The 20,560-nt window shown below is 43.3% G+C and overlaps 1 protein-coding gene across 8 annotated transcripts in view; it reads right to left on the bottom strand.

Moving 5' to 3' along the window:
• MARK3 (microtubule affinity regulating kinase 3) overlaps positions 1 to 20,560 on the bottom strand; it is a 139,462-nt gene that overhangs the window by 79,987 nt on the left and 38,915 nt on the right. For all 8 annotated transcript variants that reach the window (XM_089657230.1, XM_089657232.1, XM_089657234.1 and 5 more), the window contains exons 2-3: positions 16,604 to 16,795; positions 6,554 to 6,607 (exon numbers count right to left, since the gene is read on the bottom strand). In XM_089657230.1, the coding sequence (XP_089513356.1) occupies positions 6,554 to 6,607; positions 16,604 to 16,795 (246 nt within the window). The remainder of the gene's footprint in view (positions 1 to 6,553; positions 6,608 to 16,603; positions 16,796 to 20,560) is intronic.

Raw genomic sequence — 20,560 nt, 5'->3', positions numbered from 1 at the left:
AAATCACAGTCTGACCTTAATCTGTTTTTGTTGTCTTTCCTTCTCTATATCCAATAGCAGAACACTATTCAAGACAGAGGAAGGATATTCAAACAACTTGATGTAGGGCGGAAACTGAAGGCTTCCTCCTCTGAGGAGAAACATGTTCGTTTTCTTGAATGAGGGCTGTGAAACGTATATGTGCTACGAAAACTAAGGTGTATTTGTTCTCATTGAACTAGCAGTGCAGAAGCTGCTGTATTCCCAAGCTATTTACTTTGGTTCAACATGCTGGTTGAATGAAAAAATATATATATAAAGTACAGCCAGGCAAAGGGTTGTAGAACCCTTTACAGAAGGTTTGTATGCAAATTACCCTAGGAGGTCTCATTAATCCATTAGGATGACACAGACTGTCCTTTTCAAGACCTCTTGCGTTCCCATGGCTGAGGCAAATGGTGTCCATTTAGGAGCTGGGAGCCTTTATTTCATAGTGTAACCAATCAATGAATGGTTTAGAGCAGCAAAGAGCAGATAAAAAGAGCTTAACAATACCTCCTTTAGCCAAGCATGCGTTTACCCAGCAGCCTTTGAATATATTGTCATGACACACAATGGGCTTTGATTCGCAACTAAAAAAAAAGAACTTGCTGTAAAATGCTCCCAATTGCAACCTCTAATAGATCGTGTGTGAAGAGCTCATGCAGCATCAGGCTTGTGGCTTCCAACCAAACTAACAGGAATCAATTCTGCCCTCCTCCAACCCTACAGAAACATGAGATTAATCCAGGGCACTGATGACTGGGCAGAACATGGACGCATTAATTAACAGCAATCATTCAGAAATGAGTCATGGGGGTGTGAAGATTGATTAGACACCACATGGCACCCTACGCAACACAGACAAAGCGCAACATCGGGCGAGAGCTGAAAAACAGCCAGCCATCATGTGTAAAGACATCTGTGTATCGGCAAGCTGAAGGTTCATTTGTTCTCGTGCATAGCAGTCCTGGTAACAATTCATACAGTTACAAAATGTATTTTATTTTCGGTTTCAATATTTTTATCAATTGTTTTAGGGTAGGATCACGCTGCCGTGATACAACTTTGATCCAACTTTCAATGCCATTCATTATGTAGTGCTAGTTGTCAGCAACTTTGATAAGGTTTGTAAATTCTATGAGGCCAAAATCACATTAGAATTGCACCAAAGTAGTAAATGAATCTTTTCAAAATCGAAATGTGAAGTCGCATTGATTTGAACAGACACCATTAAAAACAATGTGATTTCCCTTGTGTGATTCTGTAGGACTCAAGTCGCATCTGAAATCGCATTCGTGTAAACCACACACTGAAGAAATTGCAGAACATCAGATGCAAGGTGGTCAAACCATTCTGAAAACAAACTGTTGTTTCTCAAAAACATTTCCATTAATGGAGTGCAGCTACACAGTGTCAGAGTATTCATCGATGAATATTCAAAAAGAATTTAGAAAAATAGCTGAGAGTTTAACCACAGAACTTTACATAGAACATTAAGGGCCCTTTTACACGGGCGGGCTCCGCCAAATGGATATGCCTGCTGATCGTAGGATCAGTCTGTTGATCTCCACTAAGCAGGCGGATGACAAAGCAGACATGGACACAGCCTGCTGTTCTCTATGGTGCGGTATTGGCTCTGAGGAAGAGGCAAGTCCTCGAACCGCGTCAGTGGTCAGAGATCTAGGAATCCCATCACGGATATCATTCAGTGAGACCAGACCTAGCTCTATTTTATAAGATGTGCCCTTGACACTGTTATCCTTTGTGAGTATATTACCACTTTTTTTATACAATAAATGTTTTGAGGTAATGCACTAGGCCATTCTGTTTTGCTATTGTGTGGAATGCAAACAGACCACCTGTCCATTTACATTTGACTAAGAAAAAATTGTGTCTAGTTCGGCGCTGCTTATGAGTACATGAATAACAAAGACCAAAAAAAAAAAAAAGTAAATATATCAAAAACCAATAAAGTGAAGCAAAAATGGATGTTACAGCAAACACCCGGCTGACCATCAAACCTGTGAGTCAATCAATCCTCTTTAAACTCAAAAATATATATTAAAATATAGTGCATGAGCACCAAATTACAACAGTATAGAACACACAAAATCGATCCAATTCAAGAATAAAAAATAAATCAAAACACCCGTTGACCATCAAACCAATATAGGGCAAATAGTGCAAAATCAAATAAAATAATATAACATTAGCACAGGTGTATTCAAAAGAAATACCACCCTATTGGTAAAGTCCCTAATCTACATGCATAAAAAATACAATAACCACCCGGCTGACAATAAAACACATTCAGGATAAAAAATAAACATAGAGCAACATGACATGACGACAGTACATCCGACTGTCATCCGATTCGATAAGACGGATGGGGAACAGATCCCCGTCAGTCTGCTTTTAGCAGATTGGATGCAGGTGGGTGTTCGACAAATGTCTGTTTACATCCGCCTCCCCATAGAGAACAGTCCTTTATTAATTTCACAGTAAAACAGGCATTCAACGCATTTCAGGGACCAAAAAAAAAAATCCCTCCATTAGGAAAACAGCTAGTGACGTGTCTGTGCCAGTGTCAGAGCTATATTGCCTGTTGCTTTCCTATGGAATTTCAAGATGTTATTCTGTCGTTCTTATTGATTCTATTACATTTTAAACAGATATTTAACCTGTTCAGCCAGCCTTGACCAACACTGGTGAAATGATTAGCCATCTACACATAAGGGACAACTAAAGTACACTTTTAAAACTGTACACTTGATCATGTTTAGTCAGTTAGCAAAGACTCAAACAGGAAAGCGATTCAATTCCATGACCTCTGCTGATTCTGAACTTTTTCCCCCAACACCACTATTCAGTCTACATAGAAGATGAATGTCCTGGGGTCTATGGCACTGTGGCATGAACAGGACTTTTGTATGAGGACGGCATTCCTGTGTACTCCCCCTCCTATTCTTGCAGATTCTGTGCTGAATCTGACAGGATAACAGGAGCAGGGAGGAAACTGCCTCTTATGGGAACTGTTCTTCCTACCTTCCTTTACAAGGATGGGAAGGACAGCTGACCCCCACAACTGACTAATGCAATATGTAACACTCCTCCAGGCAACAGTTACAGGAATGGAAAAATGCAAAAATGTTAATGAGACTTACGCTACGCTCAACATTACAAGGAACAAGCACAACGATCGGTTTATAAACTGAAAATACTCACCATCTGGTGTAAGGCTGTATTAGAACTGCACAATTTTCTCAAATGTGGAGCCTCATCAACTACTACAACCATTGCAGAATAAACTGGCTTTCCAAGCTCAATGAAAGCAAGCAATGAGCCCTATTCAAGCATCACGTACATACTGGATGGTTACAGGTACAATAACGAGCACTCAGCACTCTCAATCATTAGAAGGACTCGTTAGAACACCAAATTTTAATTTAACTTGTTTGGCTGTATTTCTTAGTTTGTTCTGCACTCCTGCATCCTGTATTTAGCCGCCAACGGGCTAAAGTCTGCTGTCGGCTGACGTCACTCAGTCAGTCCAGGCTGGGCTGGGGAAAGATCTCGACTTTAAAGTCGGTATCCACCGAGATCCCTGGACTGGCAGCTGGCTCAGCCTCTCAGCGATGCACGCCTGAACCAGCTCCTCTCGCCCCCTCTATAGCCCAGTGCTCCAGAGAGTGCTGGGGAGCAGGTCAGAGAACATGTAATTGTTGTGATTGCCATAGGAATCACTCTTACGTTTAACAAGTTGCTCTAGGTAACTCCTGCACACTTCCTTTCCAACAAACTTTGTACAAAAGGTTCTTTGTTTAGCTGAACTTTCAGTTTCGGCATCCAAATCAACAAAGTACAACCAGACTGTAAAGGAAGTACAAAACTTCCTCTAGAGTGCGGAAAAGGGAAACACATTAAAATCTTCCTGAGACCAGCAAACGGTTTACGTCACCATGGGGCCTCACAAGCAAAAGAGTTTTAATAACTTCAAAGCCAAAATTTTGTGTAAATTCAAAACTTTGCTAGAAGGAAGGGTTCTTTATTGCAAAAGATACATACTAAGTCTATTCTGCCACAAAGGATTCTCATCTTCCCCCTTGCAAACTTCTTTAAACTAAACTATGCCTTGAACCAGGGCTCGACAAATCCCAGGTGCCAGGGCAGCCCATTCACTGCTGACACCACCTTGCATGCTTTAAGGTTGGCGCTGAGGCTGCCATCAGCTACTACCCACCACATCTTGCCATTGGTTGAGCGGCCCGCCAGGCTGGAGTATCCGGGCGGCAATTAGATGAGGCGGGGGTTACTAGGCCTGGCGCTCACTTTTAATTGGCTGTCAGTGGGGAAGCTGAGCCCCTAAAAAGCGAAGCAGGGGAATAGAGCAGGCCTAAGGGGTCCCAGGGGCAGGGACGGGGCCGGAGCGGGTGAAAGACAAATCAAGCAGGAGTCCTGACACTGGGCTGGAGGGGTGCTGTATCATCTATGATGGGGCAATACACACCTGTGTGCTGCCAATGGTACAGGGATATCTCCTAGGTGTGTGTACACTGGGGGCAGGGGCTGCTGGGGGACTACAAGTCCCAGCATGCACTGTACCTCCATTGATGACTATGATAGAACTACAAGTCCCAGTATGTGATTCACCTCAATTATTACAATTTTAAATGTACTAAGTTCTTAGGGACCCGAAGAAGGTAATAGACAAAAGCTGAGAGGCACAACTGTGTGTAAACCTGTGTCATGCATTTGTAAAGATACACAGAAGAGCGACAAAAGAGAAAGGGGTTTTGTTGTTGCAAATAAATCTTTGTAAGTAAAACAAAACAAAAAAAAAAACCCGGCTCCTAACTTTTGTCTGGCCCCTAGATTCAAACCCTGCCTTAAGCTGGCCATTGATGGACTGAAATTCGGCTGGTTCAGCAGGAAGCGGTTGAACTTTGATCCATATATGTCCCCTCCCACTCAAGCTAGCTAAAATATTCCCCAATAACCAATGTATTCTTACAGGGGGTGTACCTGCTGTCAAAATACGTCGCAGTGGAAAGGATTCCTATATTCACCTCGTGGTCATCGACACCCATTAAACCCTTGTTCCATCCAATAGGTAGTACTCCTACCAAAACGGACTCTCCCCTCTTATATATTCCACTTCATTCTCATTCTACTTCCACTAAATTGTTGAAGTAATTTACCTTACTCTTAAATCCTGTGTCGTTTATGATGAATTCCTCGACTATGTGGGTTTTACTTCTCATCCTCATTACTCATATGCTGTATGTTGCTATATACGGTTTAAATTCTATCCAATAGGAAGAAGGATCATATCACAATCATATGATTAAGCACGAGATCGTGTGAAACGCTTTAACAAGTCCTGTATTCATGTCCTGGTGTTGTGTCCTATGGATCAATAAATACACACTATATTCATCTATCCTCCGGTGTGCGGCTGACCCTTCTTCCTATTGCATCGTATTTGGTGGCGAGCCAGAGCCTGCACCTGTTGTGGATTGTTTGCCTGAGCGGTATACCTTTTGTTCTTTAAATTCTATCCAACCAGTCTATACACTATGAAATTTACCAAGAGTTTCTGTAGTTATGCATTAGATGCTCCATAAAGAGAATTGAGTTGACTTTCACAAGCCACTCTACCCAGGGGTGTATTTACCACAAGGAAAACAAGGCATTTGGCTAGGGTGGCATTTTTCAAGGGGGGCAGCACTACCCATTCAAAAGAAGGGACACACACTGCATGGGGACCTGGTGGGTTCCGAGAGAGGTTGCGGGTTTCAGGACGGTGTACGCACAGCCCAACGTTCCCAGGGATGTCCCGAGCTGTGAAGGTGAGTGTCTCACTCTCTCTCACCATGGGGGATGGTGGCTGGTGTTTGAGGGGCAGTGGAAGTAGAAGGCTCTCTCAGGTGGGAGTCGGGTGTTGTTGGTCAATGTCAGGCTCTCTCTGCGGGGGGCACAGATTTTTGTGTTGCCTAGGGTAGCACAAAACCTAAATACACCACTGACTCTACCACAGTTGGTGATAATCTGTCCTCCAGATAGGTATCAATACTTTTGCTGCATGTAACAGGTGTCGTGTTATGGAGCTCTCATAGTTCATCTCTTGGGAGTATCTGTAGCAAGAAAAAGGCTTTGCCAAGGATATTATGGTATCTGAACTCCACAGATTAACTGGGACTTTTCTTCAATACATCTGGATGGTCTGAACACAGCCACCATACTGTATATAAACAAGGTACATAGCTGGATTTATGTCATGTGTGGCTAATAGGGGAATATATTTGAATATATTTAACTGAAAGCTTTTGTGCTTTAAAACACGCAGGTGCCTTTACTGGTTAAAAATAAATAAATCAATCAGAGCCTACCTTCCTTATAACTCCTCCTTTGAGGAATGACATCTCCAGATGACAGGTACAGTCTCGCTATGCTGCTCTTTACCTCTACTATACAAGCACTGGAAAGTGGCTATTAAAAAAAATTCTACATCATAAATTAAATCATAACTTACCTTTTGCAGACTAGTTGGATTTAACTGTGTTTTATCAATTATTTTTATTGCCACCTGCAAAGAAAAAAGAGAAATTAAAATGTGACAAATTAGCAGGGCACATGCCATTATTACTAAACCACAACTTTTAAAGTGATACTAAACACACTGTTTAATTTACATTATCCCTTCTCTTTCTGTATATGGATGATGACCCTGCAATCATTTTTAATAAAAGAAAAATATCCAAGTCAGTGTTTCTCACCCGGGGGTTGCACAGAACCCTAAGGTTCCACCACAAAACAACATTATGGCTGATGTATACCGCCTGTTTCCAGTGTTGTTCGCAGTGCGCAATGACAGTCAGTAGTATCAGCACGCATTGATAACTGATGCCTTCTCTATAGTTTTGGCCCCTATAAAGTCAGAGGGCGGGGCCAGGGCAGAGGGCGGGAGCAGAACAAGAAGGTGGCGGCTTTCTGCGATAGTGCTGAGCACAGAGCGGGATGGATTGGAAGGTGAGATCCTACAGCTGTGGAGACACAGAATGCAGGGCGTGGTGGATGGAGGAGGGCAGAGAGCTCCCAGCACAAAGAGAGGTACACATATATCCGGCCTCATGGATAAAGACCCACTTCTGTGAGGCCGCATTACTGCATATAGTCCTCAGCCAGGGGTTAAAGCTGTTGAACACTTTAACAGGAAAAAAAAAATTCACACAAAAGTTAAAGTGGTAGGAAACTTTAGGAAAACAAAACAAAAAAAATCCTCCTGCAAGGCAATAACCTAATGTGCTAGTATGCATTGTATACTAGCACATAATGGAAGACTTGCCTTGTGGAGATACTATGGAAGGCTTGCCTTGTGGAGATACTATGGAAGGCTTGCCTTGTGGAGATGCTATGGAAGGCTTGCCTTGTGGAGATACTATGGAAGGCTTGCCTTGTGGAGATACTATGGAAGGCTTGCCTTGTGGAGATGCTATGGAAGGCTTGCCTTGTGGAGATGCTATGGAAGGCTTGCCTTGTGGAGATGCTATGGAAGGCTTGCCTTGTGGAGATGCTATGGAAGGCTTGCCTTGTGGAGATGCTATGGAAGGCTTGCCTTGTGGAGATGCTATGGAAGGCTTGCCTTGTGGAGATGCTATGGAAGGCTTGCCTTGTGGAGATGCTATGGAAGGCTTGCCTTGTGGAGATGCTATGGAAGGCTTGCCTTGTGGAGATGCTATGGAAGGCTTGCCTTGTGGAGATGCTATGGAAGGCTTGCCTTGTGGAGATGCTATGGAAGGCTTGCCTTGTGGAGATGCTATGGAAGGCTTGCCTTGTGGAGATGCTATGGAAGGCTTGCCTTGTGGAGATGCTATGGAAGGCTTGCCTTGTGGAGATGCTATGGAAGGCTTGCCTTGTGGAGATGCTATGGAAGGCTTGCCTTGTGGAGATGCTATGGAAGGCTTGCCTTGTGGAGATGCTATGGAAGGCTTGCCTTGTGGAGATGCTATGGAAGGCTTGCCTTGTGGAGATGCTATGGAAGGCTTGCCTTGTGGAGATGCTATGGAAGGCTTGCCTTGTGGAGATGCTATGGAAGGCTTGCCTTGTGGAGATGCTATGGAAGGCTTGCCTTGTGGAGATGCTATGGAAGGCTTGCCTTGTGGAGATGCTATGGAAGGCTTGCCTTGTGGAGATGCTATGGAAGGCTTGCCTTGTGGAGATGCTATGGAAGGCTTGCCTTGTGGAGATGCTATGGAAGGCTTGCCTTGTGGAGATGCTATGGAAGGCTTGCCTTGTGGAGATACTATGGAAGGCTTGCCTTGTGGAGATACTATGGAAGGCTTGCCTTGTGGAGATACTATGGAAGGCTTGCCTTGTGGAGATACTATGGAAGGCTTGCCTTGTGGAGATACTATGGAAGGCTTGCCTTGTGGAGATATTATGGAAGGCTTGCCTTATTAGGTAAGCATATTATGAAAGGCTAACCTTGAAACCCTCCAGCGGCGTACTGTCACTGCTGACAAGGTTTCCATTCTCACCCAGTCTTCCTTCAAGGTTTTTTTGGCTTTGGCCACTTGAATGACAAGGCTGCGATGATGTCACTACAAGGCTGCGATGATGTCACTACAAGGCTGCGATGATGTCACTACAAGGCTGCGATGATGTCACTACAAGGCTGTTGCACACAGCTCTGCAGGAATGGCATGAGTATGCTGTTCCTTCAGAGCGCATGCAATGTCACTGGCTGCCAAACAAGTGACTGTCTCCTAAACCAGAGGTCTCCAAACTTTCTAAACAAAGCCAGTTTATGGTCCTTCAGACCTAAGGGGGGCCAGACTCTTGAGAGTAGAAAGGGTCCTGACTTGCACAGAACAAATAATGCCACGTCTTTGGTATCACTGGGAGTAATAGCGCCCCATCATTACTGTCATTGGGCCCTATTGTAGGTGTCACTGGGAGGAATTGTGCCCCATCATTGGTGTCATTGGGAGGAACTGTGACCTGTCATTGGGAGTTATTCTGCCCCTTTAATGGTGTCAGTGGGGGGAATTATCCCCCACTGTTTGTATCAGTGGAAACAAATAGTATCCCAAGGGCCAGATAATAGTACGCAAAAGGGCCACATCTGGCCCCTGGGCCACAATCTGGAGACCACTGTCCTAAATGCTGTATGTTTAAGAAATATACATTTTAACTACAGGTAAGCTTTAGTATAAGGCTTACTTGTAGGAAGAAAATCACAGAGGAGAGCTTACTACCACCTTAAAGCAGAATTCCACTCATGCTGTCAAAAAATAAAAGTCAGCAGGTACAAAAACTGTAGCTGCTGACTTTTAAAAAACAGCCACTTATCTGTCCCTCGGTGTGTGTCCCCTGCAGCACATTTCACCGGCCGTCCTGTATTCCAGGATGCCGGCATCTTCAGTGTGTGCACTCAGCTGTGACAGCTTGTGGCTTCACAGCCGGGTACCCAATGTGCATGTGCGAGAAGCGCTGCACTTCATGAATGGTCCTGTAGTCTTCTGAGACCTGTCACATGTCCCAAAAACTACAGGGAGGGAGGAAGGGAGGACACACCTTCCGATCGGACCGGAAGTGGGAGCAGGTACCTGTGAAATTCGGGTTCCCGTTCCCCCCCGCCCCCCAAAGGTGCCAATCCTTAATGGGGAGCAGTCCTTGAAGCGGAACTTCACATTTTGGATGGAGCTCCGCTTTAAGATAAAAATATCAGTTTATTATATTAGTATTAAAAATCAAATGCACTTCATAAAAACATTTAGCTATCCACAAGTATGAAGTAGTAGTACCCTGTATACAGCAGCAAAGGGAAATCTCTCCAAGTATGACACAGATGGCAACAGAAACCTGAAAGGCTTTCTAAACACACTATACAGTTCTCATTGATCTCATTCATGTGCAAACAAAAACAAAAAAAAAAAAAAAACAACAAAAAGAAGGAAAAAACAAACAAACAACACACATACACACACTATAGTTCTAGGTTAGCTGATCATCGCAACAGGCAAACCTGGTCTAATACAATCCTCAGGCAAAGATTTTTGTAAACAAGGAGCTCCTGAAAGCTAGCAATGTTTCCTGGGAATGTAACTAGATATCAGAACAATTAGCAGGGCACACAATGACATTTCCCAGAACAGAGTGTTATTGAGGTGTTATTGAAGGCAAAGTAGAGCCAAAGCTCAGGGAATGAGAGGGAAACACTGCTGTGTGTTCAGTACATTCACATTTGGAGCGATTATAGTAAAGCAAGAGTAAGTTTCCATGGGATTGTAACTTGCCGTGTCATACCTAACAATGTTAATAACAATACAGATGAGTACTTTATAAGGGGCCATACCATGGGTCAGACAATGCAATCAACACCATTGATAAATACTAAAGACGTTCAATTAACGTTTAAAGTGGTACTCTAGACAAAGCTGTTTTATTAGAGAGGGGAGACCAGAGGAGGATTGGCAGCTTATGCTTCCAGCGGCTTTAAATAGTTCCAGAAATGTAACCACCCTAGAAAATGCCTATTACGTTCTATACCGCTGGTATTATACACCAGTTCGGCTGGCCCGTATAATTCCACAATATTCATCGACTTTCTTCCACAGGTGCTCCCAGCCGGGAACAATGGCCCACATATGGTGGTATTTCACCATGGCGACTAGACTAAGGATCTGGGTTTACGTGCTCCTATGAACTCAAGAGGATTTACCCCCCTTCCTGACCAGGCCTTTTTTTTTGCGATACAGCATGCATTACGTAAAACGTGACAATTGCGCGGTCGTGCAACGCTGCACCCAAATGAAATGTGTGTCCTTTTTTCCCCCCACAAATGGAGCTTTCTTTCAGTGGTATTTGATTGTTTGTCTTTTTTCTGTTTATAGCGCAAAAATTAACCGGCTCCCGCCCGGCCTATGGCCGAATGACAACCAGAAAAAACCCTCATCCCTCCGGATGGTCGCCATATGGCGTCCTTCCAGGCATGCGCAGTTTGCATGCCAGCAGAGCCGCGATCTGTCACCGGCCGATGACAGATCTGTGTACCGGCCCCGTTGCCAGTACCATGTGACCTGCTGTGACCAATCACAGCAGGGCAAATGACAGTTGTATACAAAAGGATGGCTTCCTATCATGCCATCCACTGTATACAAGTGTGGTTAGCTGTGAATGGTCACAGCAATCACACGCACAAGCTGGGCCAATCACAGCCCAACTGTGTCATGTGATTAGCTGTGGCCAAATCACAGTTAAGGGAAAAAAAAAATCCTGAATGAATCGATTTCATTTCAGGTAAATGCTTGCTTATAGCAAAGTAATTCTTTGCTATAAGCAAATTGTGTAAAAAAAAAAAATATAGATCACTTCCCCAAAGTAGTACAATGTTACTATGGTAACATTATACTACTTTGGTCATGGTGAAATGTGAAAAAAAATCTTAAAAAAAAAGAAAAAATGTAATAAAAAATAAGAAAAATTAAAAAAAAAAATTATAAATTTTTTTTTTTCGTACTGTCACCAGTCAGTGTCCCTGATCACCGCCATGTCAGTTATATAACGACGCTGTACTGCACTGGTGACAGTATGTAAAAAAAGAAAATAGTGAAAATCATTTTTATTTCTTCATTTCCGAAAAATCATGACAAAAAAATGACAACTTCAAAAAACTCGCCATGCCTCATATGAAGTACATCAGACTGTCTATTCTGCAAAAAGAGGCCATTTGGGGGATATCTGTACTGTTCTGACATTCTTGGACCTCAAGAAACTAGATTGGCTGTCAGTACTTCAGGATTGATCAATATTCAGATATATCCCATAGTTTGGTGAAAATAACCCAAATTAGGATGTATTATTTAGTTTGTAGGAAAGTTATAGAGTTCACAAAGACATGTAGCAGAATACATCTTGGCCTAAATCTATGAAGAACAATTATTTATTTGCAAACTTTTATAACAGAAACAAAGAAAAACTTGTTTTTTTGTTTTCAAAACTTTCAGTCTTTTTTTGTTAATTTAGCAAAAAATTAAAACCCCAGTGGTGATTAAATACCACCAAAAGAAAGCTCTGCTTGTGTGAAGAAAATGATAAAAAAAAATTTAGTTTGGGTACAATGTTGTATGACCGCGCAATTGTCATTCAAAGCGTGAGAGCGCTGAAACCTGAAAAATGGCCTGAGCAGGAAGGGGGTAAAAAGAAACCAAAAAAAAAAAAAAAAAAAAACAAACCACAGTATTTTTGACTTTTTGTTATAAAACATACTCAGTAAAAAAAATAAAAAAAAATTTTTTAAATCAAATTTTGTCATAAATTTAGGCCAAAATGTATTTTGTTATATGTCTTTGCAAAAAAAAAAAAAATCCCAATACATGTATATGAATTGGTTTACGCAAAAGTTAGTGTCTTCAAATGGCGGTGTGTATATATACTGGGATTTTTTTTTTTGTACTTGGAAACTTTGCGATCAGCAACTTACAGTAGGCATTCTGACACTGGGGGGGGGGGGGGGACTGACTGTTACTGAAATCCCCAGTGACACTAATACAGTGATCAGTGCTAATAAAAAGCACTGACACTGTACTAATGACACCGGGCAGGAAGGGGTTAACATCTGGGGCGACCAAAGGGTTAACTGTGTGCTGTGTGATTTACTGTGTGAGCATGCTGCTTTAATTGCTCTGCTATGCAGAGCAATGCAAAGCAATGTGCTGGAGCCGACAGGGGAGAGATCTGTATTGTTTACATACAGGCCTCTCCCCGGTCATTGTTCCCCGGCGATCACCAGGTGCTGGCGGGGAATCACCAGCTGGGACCCGGTGAGCGTACATACACACGATTTTGCGCAGCCCTGCAGCAGTAGTTCTGCTATAGGGTGGTCGAGAAGCAGTTAAAGAAAAAATAACAAACATACCTATACTTACCTGCTGTCTGCAGTGGTTTTGCACAAACCAGCCTGGCTCCTACTCTTCTCGGGTCCCCTGCAGGCTCTCTTGGCCCCTCCCTCCTGTCGGGTGCCCCCAGCTTGCTATGGGGCCACCCGCTGCTCCGTGTGCCCCGTCCCCTCTCACTGGCTGCGATTAACAGCGGTGGGAGCCAACGGCATGCTGCACACAGAAGGTTTTTTACCTTCATGCATAGAATGCATGAAGGTAAAAAGCCTTGAGCCTTTAGAACCACTTTAATTCAGATATAAAGAGGAACAGGCAGTTTGCTTCACAACCAAAGAAAAGGTTTTACCTGGTGATCCACACTGAGCCACCAGGAGTACCATTCTCAGTGAAAGTCTATTAACGGAGCTCTGATATTAAAAGATAAGTTCAATTTTGGGAATGTGTTACATGTTCCACCTTAAAAATGGCTGGAACATGTAACATGTTCCCGCGCCTGTAGCTCTCAGCCTCAGATCCTCCTCCCTATGACAAAGGGTCGGGGATCTCCTCCCTGCACCCAAACTAAAAATAATAATATAAACACACACACACACACAACACAGCAGTGCTGGGCTCCACCCTCCCCGGCTGCATCATTCATTGAGTTCTGTGAATTGGGGAACTACAACTACTGTCAGCGTTTGTGGCTGATGGCTTGTCATTTTCAATGATCTAGCAGGGTGCTGTTGAGTGTTCTAAGTAGTTCATTGATTCTTCCTCTCATTGTGTAATTACCTGCCCATACAAGGTACCAGCTAACAGCTTATTTGACAGTGTGCAGGAGCCTTGCATTGCACCAGCGATCTGCTGATCACAGGTGCAATGCTTTACAGGCTCCCAAAAAGATGTGCACTTATTTTTTTTAATTTTATTTTTTTTCAAAGGTGAACTTCTCCTTTAAAGAGGTACAGAAATCTGGAATCTATGCTTAAAAAAAGAAGAAAAAAAAAAGAAAAGAAAGACAGAAGGCAAAGGACCAGTGACCAGTATTGCATTTGATTGCTCAGCCGATCTCCCCCCCATCACTGACTTGCCAAGCCTTGTTCTGTCTGCACCGTTCCTATGTGGAGGTGGCCATCTTGGTAGAGGAAGGGTTTTTCTTAATTATATTAGAGCCTCCAGCAAGAGAACAGTGATCAGCACAGTAGCAACACCACCAAACCTCATTCCACATCTGGAGAGACTGACATGCAGCAGTGCCTTAGATCTCATACTACAGATATACAGCCATAAGGCTGTAAGCACAGGAGTGCCTAGGTACCCTAACATACCAAGAATTGCTCAGCTATTTTTGGGTAAAAATTTCAAAGAAAAATGTAGATTTCTTTAGGGAACTGCTTAGGCACAACTAACATTTTAAAATGTTCGATGTTGCATAGCAGATCTTCACTTTCTGAATTCCATTCCACTATAAGACAGTGAGCAGGAAAATCAAATAATTGTTCTGTGGTACTAAGCCTCACGTATTAAATATTCTACTCATTTAGCACCAATTATACAGCATCTTACATAATGCATAAATTCCCATTAGCCACTGCCTCAAATTGATCTACAGCTTAATGACCATACCCCAGTCCTACTGAAACAGAGTCCTACCGAGTTGTGACAGGTCTGTCACAGGTCACCCACACACCACGCCCACAGCAACTAGCTAACCGAGGCATGCACGTGCAGCCATGACTTGGGGTAAGAGGGAATAAAGGGGACTTAACTTTGAATATATAAAACGGTATATAAGACCAACCGTGATATACTTTCACAGCCCGCACTTCCTCTTGGCCTCCACCGGGGGTGGGAGGGTGGGGCGGGGGGGGGAGTCCACTCCGATCCAGATGGCTGACCACACACTGGCAGATACAAATCTTCTATACAATTTGGTGCACAGATTAGAGTTGAGGAGCAGCTTAGCAATCACACACCCTTCTAGGATCCCTCCAGCTATCCTACAGCTAGAACCCCGGTGTTAATCACTGGCCACACCCCCCCACACCAGACATACCATAAAAGGTAGCCTGCCACCACCCAACAGTTTATCCGCAGAACGGTCTGCTGGGACACCCCACACACACAGATCTCTATCTGGCAGATCTGTTACCTTTACAATCTGCACGCAATCTGCCCACACGCAGTGCAATTGCATACAAATAGGCAATGAGCTTTACCGAGCGTATAAAGGCACTAAAATACAATACAATATAATGTCTCCGAAGATATGAGCCCGTGCTTAAATACACAGAAGTCACTAATCAATTTTAAAATTTAATATCCCGAAAGTGGGCAGTGCATAAAATAGATACAAAATATAAAAAGTTACAGAAATACAAAAAATACAAGATGATGCACAAATGACTATTCACTAAAAAATAAAAGGGAATAAAAATAAAAAACTTTTACCAAGATTTATCCTGCGACTGGAGCAAGTCAGAGAGTCAGCAATCCGTCAGTCAAATAGAACCGGCTCCATACGAATCACACTGTCCGGGTACTCAATTTATGGGGATATGGACGTAGGCGGGACATTAGTCCTTGGCCAACTGACCCTGGAGGGTGTTCCTGTACCCGCCCACAGGATGTTCTGGGTTCTGACCTGCCCCAAAGTCAATCGGACCAAGACCGGCTTGAATCACCAAGTCGGGGATTGAATTTCCGACACCAGCGCATCAGTCCGATCGCGACGGTACCAATCCCTGTTCAGCTGTCGCACTCCAGTGCCACAACCATTTCCTGCATTTTCCTGGCATTCTACATAGGCCACAAATATAGTTTTTCTATGCCGATGCAGCCCACAGAGTGCCCCATCAGAAGGAAGTATTTTCATCTCTCTGCAACTAATATTTTAGCTTGTATGAGGGATGAAATATACTCCTTTGATGTATGTATATAATTTAAAGCTCTAGTCTCCTGCTGTCATGAAGCCAACCTGTCTCCAGCCATTTCCTCTTTTACTTCAGGAAGGTGGCAAAGTCTGATTAAAGACAAATCGTACTGGCACTTAGGTGTCACATCCAGAGAAAGCTAGATCACTTCAAATGCTAATTAGTGACCATCTGTCTCTGAATACCTCTGACTGAATATTTCTTTAATGACAAGGCATGCAACTACATTTACGATTACATATCGCTACAGGTCACCTCTCAGTTACTCAAATCTGTACATTTTATGTCACAGGTATCCTTAAAATGCTATCCAGAAATAGCAAATTTGCTTACATTGTAATTAAACACAGCACTCAGATACCTGCATAATCTGCTGCTGGGACCTTTTATACCCAACTCTATTGGAAGCATCTGATTTAGTAGCAAAAATACAGTAACAAGCCTCCTATTGCGTCACATTCTCAAGAAGCAGGCCAAAAATCTTGGATCCAACAGATTCTAGCCCTGACCTTTTACTGCAAACAAGCTCATTGTGCACTGGAGCGAGAGCCACATGGGGATCTCAAATGGACTGCTGTAGTGAATGCACAATGAGATCTCCTAACAATATGCATGCTTTAGTAACATTCCAGCACACAGCGACATTGAAATATGCATGCACTCTACTCCCAGTTACATAACATTCTGTGTACTGGGGACGAAAGTGAATGAAACGAGTACGAACTATGTACAGCTCTGCCAAAGTAACAAAGACTAAAGCCGATTTACCTCTCTGCCAGTGAGGATATGCCGAGCCAGTTTCACTTTAGCAAAGTTGCCTTTGCCGATGGTTTTAAGCAGCCTGTAGTTCCCAATATGGGGCTGCTCATCCGCACACGAGGCGATAGAATTCCTGTTTCGAGCTCCAGAACGGCTAGGACGGGTAGGGACATCTTGTCGTCCTTCTCCATGAGAAGTATGCTGCAAAAACATAGGAAAAAAACTTATTTAATATTTTTTCATCCAGACATGCAGTTTACAGCCTTAAAACGCATGTTACCATTTTATGCTGATATAGTAAAGTATATGTAAACACTCTTGCACATGTTTACACCTAATGGTAGCGCATAACAGAACTAAAATAATGGACAATACATTGCAGCTATGGAACTGCAGGAATATTCTTGAACATTCTGTACCTTGGTCACTTGATCATTATCCTTTTTCTCCACAACTCACTGTGAAATATGTGGACAGAATTTTCCAGAGTGCCTGGGGCTGCAGAGCCTACTGGGGATCTGGTCAGTCAGTTAGAGTCACAGCAAACTGCCCCATGGGACACTCCTGTACAGGGCGGACTGACAACTCATGGGGCCCCCAGGCAATAGGGGATCATGGGGCCCGTGTCCTTGCCCAAACTCAAAAAAGCCTATGAAAAAAGGTACCAGGGGCATCTCATGGGGCCCCCTACTGACCCCGGACCCTCAAGCAGTGCCCGAGTTTCCAAATGGTCAGTCCGCCCCTGCTCCTGCACACCGTGCAAAGTATCGCGATTGTTGTGATTGACAGCACAGTACGGCCTTTTTCTCCCATCACATGGAATTGAGGTACAAAACTGCATGTTCATTAGTGTGATGTGGGCTGGATAACAGGGAAGAAGAAAGGAAGTGCTACACTGTCAATCACAATGATGGAGATGCTCCCCAAGACATGCAGGAGTGTCACATCTTGAGGCTTGCCAGGGAGCTAGGAGGAAACCCATGGCTTCCCAACACTAAAATTAGATAATGTACAAAAAGTTGCAATGCAGAAAAATGATCAGCTGGCACACCATTGCCACTTTGATGGGGTTACTTAGAATTGGCTGTCACCAGGTAGTTACAATGTAATAATCATTAGGGAAAATAGTTTTTGGAGCAAAGGAGGTAAAATACATTTGTGGGATGACACTTGTTATGTACAGTGCCTTGAATAAGTATTCTTACCCCTTAAAATTTTGCACATTTTGTCATGTTACAACTAAAAACGTAAATGTATTTTATTGGGATTTTATGTGATAGACCAACACAAAGTGGCACATAATTGTGAAGTGGAAGGAAAATGATAGATGGTTTTCAACATTTTTTACCAATAAATACATGAAGTGTGTTGTGCATTTGTATTCAGCCCCATTTACTTTGATACCCCTAACTAAAATCTAGTGGACCCAATTGCCTTCAGAAGTCACCTAATTAGTAAATAGAGTCCACCTGTGTGTAATTTAATCTCAGTATAAATACAGCTGTTCTGTGAAGCCCTCAGGGATAAAGGTGTGAAGAAGTTTAAAGCAGGGTTAGGTTATAAAACAAAATACCCCAAGCATTGAACATCTCATAGAGCACTGTTCAATCATTCATCCGAAAACAGAAGGTTTATTGTACAACTGCAAACCTACCAAGACATGGCCATCCACCTAAATAGACAGACCGGGCAGAGAATTAATCAGAGACGCAGCCAAGAGGCCCATAGTAACTCTGGAAGAGCTGCAGAGATCCACACCTCAGGTGGGAGAATATGTCCACAGGACAACTATTAGTCGTGCACTCCACAAATCTGGCTTTTATGGAAGAGTGGCAAGAAGAAAGCCATTGTTGAAAGAAAGCCATAAGAAGTCCCGTTTGCTGTGTCCCCCACATGGCTTCTCACAAACTGCAAACATGTGAAAAAAGTTGCTCTGGTCAGATGAGACCAAAATTTAACTTTTTGGTCTAAAAGCAAAAACGCTTTGTGTGGCGGAAAACTAACACTGCACATCACCCTGAACACATCAACCCCACTGTGAAACATGGTGGTGGAGGCATCATGTGAGGATGCTTTTCTTCAGCAGGGACAGGGAAGCTGGTCAGAGTTGATGGAAAGATGGATGGAGCCAAATACAGGGCAATCTTAGAAGAAAACCTGTTAAGAGTCTGCAAAAGACGTGAGACTGGGGCGGAGGTTCACCTTCCAGCAGCACAACGACCCTAAACATACAGTCAGAGTTACAAGGGAATGGTTTAAACCAAACCATATTCATGTGTTAGAATGGCCCAGTCACAGTCCAGACCTAAATCCAATTGAGAATCTGTGGCATGACTTGAAAATTGCTTTTCACAGACGCTCTCCATGCAATCTGACAGAGCTCGAGCTATTCTGCAAAGAAGAATGGGCAGAAATGTCCCTCTCTAGATGTGCAAAGCTGGTACAGACATCCCCAAAAGACTTGCTGCTGGAATTGAAGCGAAAGATGGTTCTACAAAGTATTGACTCCAGGGGCCCAGAGTACAAATTCATGCCACACTTTTCAGATATCTGTAAAAAAATTTTGAAAGCCATTTATCATTTTCCTTCCACTCCACAATTATGTGCCACGTTGTGTTGGTCTATCACATAAAATCCCAATAGATTACATTAACGTTTTTGGTTGTGACATGACAAAATGTGGAAGATTTCAAGGGGTATAAATACTTTTTCAAACCACTGTATTATGATACTATGAATTTAAAAAGACACCATCATCAGGTAAAACTTCAGGCAGTTCCTAAAATGTTTGAAATGAGTAGTTACTGAGCAAGCTACCCTTGCTACTGCAATTCACTACGCCTTCTGTCCGTGATAGTCATGTAGTTTTCTTCACCTTCTGACACTTGTAGACATGACAGAAGCTCTCCTTAGTAGGCCCTGTATTGGTCAGGACATCACAAAGGCAGCTGTCTGTAGTCATGTGTGAAAGAGTGTTGGCACCTTATCAATGCCCTCACCGAGTCTGGATGCTCCACAGAGGAAAACTCAGCCTGTTCCCCCGTTGTCATTCTGTGCTGGAGGCTTCACGGCATCAGCAGGACACCCTGGTGGACTAGTAGTGGGAAGAGGGTGCAGTGTGGGCTGTCCTGAAGTGTCAAAGTTGACATAAAATGACATTGTTGTACTGATAAAAAGGTATAATAATTGTTATCCAAGGGAAGCCCCAGTAAGTGCCAACTGTAAACATTTTTTCGGTGAGCAGCCTGAACAGTATTTCCCAAGACTGGTAATGTGTGACCGCCTCGTGCGGAGCGACTAATCTGAAACCTCGGCACTGAGCCATTCTGCTCTGAGCTTCTTCTACAAGCTATACTACCACATTCAGTGCAGACAGGGAGTGTGATCAGCCACTGCTGGTAAGCATTCAGTGACGTCAATGCCTGGGTGCACAATGGAGAACTTCTGCCACAGTCATGATACAAGGACCGTCTGATCAAACAGCCCCGCCAGACCTCACTGGGGCAGTATCGTTTGGCAGACTCTCTCCTCAGCCTCCTTGTTTGCCCTGACGTGCCTTGGGAACCTCTACAAACAATTCTGCCTCAGTCATTTTCATGCAGTGTATACAAGAACACTGCACAAAATTCTTGTTAAGGCCTCATCAGCAAAATCGGACATCCGCAGGTCTCCCTCCCCTCTTCCTAGGCCTGCAAGTGGAAAAGCAAAGTCTGGAAAACATGATGGAGGTCTGTGCAAAACAAAAGGTGACTTGTGATGTTTTCAGCATTCCTGAATGCTGCAGAAGCCAGGAGTGTGTGCAAAAAAAAAACTCCCACTGCTGCCAATGTATGACATACCTCGGTGGTACTAAAAGAGTTAACAGGTAGCTTCAATGGGGGTGATTTACTAAAGCCAATTAAGCTGTGCACTTTCAAAAATTTCTCCAGAGCTCAGTGAAAGTGGTGAAATTCCACATTAAAAAGA

Source organism: Staurois parvus, unplaced genomic scaffold, assembly GCF_062004578.1.
Source record: "Staurois parvus isolate SC_StPar_1 unplaced genomic scaffold, SC_StPar_1.0 ptg000978l, whole genome shotgun sequence".
Lineage (NCBI taxonomy): Eukaryota > Metazoa > Chordata > Amphibia > Anura > Ranidae > Staurois > Staurois parvus.
This window is presented reverse-complemented; position numbering and strand designations above follow the sequence as displayed.